This window comes from Dichomitus squalens (genome assembly GCF_000275845.1).
Source record: "Dichomitus squalens LYAD-421 SS1 unplaced genomic scaffold DICSQscaffold_24, whole genome shotgun sequence".
In the NCBI taxonomy this organism is placed as follows: domain Eukaryota; kingdom Fungi; phylum Basidiomycota; class Agaricomycetes; order Polyporales; family Polyporaceae; genus Dichomitus; species Dichomitus squalens.
The window spans coordinates 54,978-57,099 of NW_006766906.1; the positions used below are offsets into that span (position 1 = coordinate 54,978).

At 55.3% G+C, this 2,122-nt stretch overlaps 1 protein-coding gene across 1 annotated transcript; it reads left to right on the forward strand.

Moving 5' to 3' along the window:
* Positions 1 to 701: 701 nt before the first annotated feature.
* Positions 702 to 1,901, forward strand: DICSQDRAFT_171577 (uncharacterized protein; the record flags this gene model as incomplete). The annotated part of the gene is made up of 1 exon (XM_007367245.1): positions 702 to 1,901. The coding sequence occupies one exon, from the start codon at positions 702 to 704 to the stop codon at positions 1,899 to 1,901; it is 1,200 nt and encodes a 399-aa protein (XP_007367307.1).
* Positions 1,902 to 2,122: the final 221 nt, after the last annotated feature.

A 2,122-nucleotide genomic window follows, 5' to 3' on the forward strand; every position in this document is an offset into this window, starting at 1 on the left:
GACAGGATGAAAGCCGTGGAAAAACGAGCTACAATCCAGGATGGAAAGGTGGGGGGGACAGTGATAAACGGAGTGTTAAACGTGGGAGGGCGCTGGTGCCTGTGAGGTAGTTTTGACCTAATGTTACGACTGACTGTCGAGCGAGTAAGTGGAGACGAGCGAGGCAGGCAGGAGCGCTGACGAGCTCTGATCGCAGTGAGACTGGAGCGGAGCTCAACAGGCAGGACTGGAGACAAGTTGTGTATTGAGCAAAGTATCTACAGAGCAAAATACACGATGGCTTACCTGGAGACAAGAGGTCGAAACTAGAGTCTCCAGGTAGCAAGGGATCCAGCTATATACAGGGAACGAACAATGGGCGCTAGAGAACAATAGTGTCGCCATGGGTACGGAGTACAAGGGGTGTAGGACAATAGCGGACGTGGGGACAAAGGGAGCTATTGTCCGTGTGTGGACAAAGGGAAACCGTAGCAAGTAGTGAACAATAAGGAAACGTACGAGGCAGTGGTCCGAATCGAAAAGGAAACGTAGCGCCGTGAGGGCGGTTCGTGACACTCTATGGCGAAGGAGAGAAGGCGTTCCGCCGGCTACTAGAGGAGATCGTGCGGCGGATCCCGGACCAGAGTGTCTTTGCATATGGAGACGTATACGTGGATCTCGAGCGCGACCAGGTGCTTGCAGACTCGCTGAAGAATGCCACAATGCTGAATTGCAGGCGACTAGATGAAAGTAAGGGACGATTTCTCTTTGACTGCGGTCTGGACGACTTCACAGGCTCCGGAACGATCAAGGCCATCCCTCACGACGATGTGTTGGGCCGGCTCAAGCTTTCTGTGAAACTCCCGGCTCAGAAGTATACCTTCACCCCGCATGGCATACGCACAACACTGCCTGTCGTACCGGTCTCGAGTTGTCCTCCTCCGTACATCCTAGAGCGATCTTCGTCAGATGCTCCGTGGTCCCAATGGTATCTGATGATTCTCGGCTGCGAACACGTCGATCATCCTGGTGGTCTTCTCGGGCGCATCTGCTACATCCCTCCTTCCGCTGCTGGGGTGGAATACTTGCACTGTGGATATATGTACATTCTCCCAAAGCCAAACCGGGGCACTCGGTTTCCTCGCCTCTTCCCGCTGTCGCCGGCAACCATCGAGCGCTGTCGCAATGTCATCCAGATAAAGACCGTCTATATCTCCCACCCGGAGCGCACTGCCGCACGATCAAAGAACGCTCGTGATGAGCCACACGAGACCATCAATCTCATGTTACGGAAGGCGACGCGCGATGCTCTCCGCGCCCAAGGGTACAAGGCCGAACTCCGAGGTCCAGATGAGGGCCACCCGACCACTCACTGGCTTACGCTTTCCAACGACGACTGCACGATTTCCATCGAGTACCAACATATGTTGGAGGAAGGTTGGTTGTTGAGGATCGGGGCGGACGTGAAGATGTCGCGACGCGCTCTTGACACAGGGGAGGATGTCGAGGCGGATCCTAGTTCTGTGAGGTGGAAGGATTCCAACCCGTGGTACTCATCGCTATCCACGAAAGAAGTCTCCTTCACCCTCGCAGGAAAGAAGCTTGCCTTGAAGCTCGGCTTTGACTGGGCGGCGCTGTCGCACTACTTCCTACGCGTCGAGGTTGTCGAGGTTGTTGAGGTTGTCGAGATGGAGGAGGCCACACCTGCAGTGATGCTCGAGTGGGAAGTGGACGAAGACCATCGGTATTTCCGGAACCAACGGCGAAGCAGACGTGCAAGGCGTCATGGTCGAGCTCCTGAAACCCCAGTCGTCGCGGACCTGGGGGCCGATGACAATGCGCACCCTGGCGCACCCGAGTCGGACGACATTGCGAGTCAGCCAGAAATGCAAAGTGGGGAGAGGACCAATGGGGTTGACTAGGTCGATGGTGGAGGCGAAAGAGGTGCGCCCCGTTGATGTGACGGTGTTCCGGGCGGGCTTGGGCCTCGGATGACGATTTTCTCGGTGGTTCACGTTCGCTTTGGGGTTCTCTTTCCTTGAGTACCCATGTGGTAGTGTTTCATCAGCTCGTTTTTGCCATGTAACTTGTCGTAGTCACGTATCATCGCCTGTGCCTGTAGAATCATTGAGTATGTAGTTGA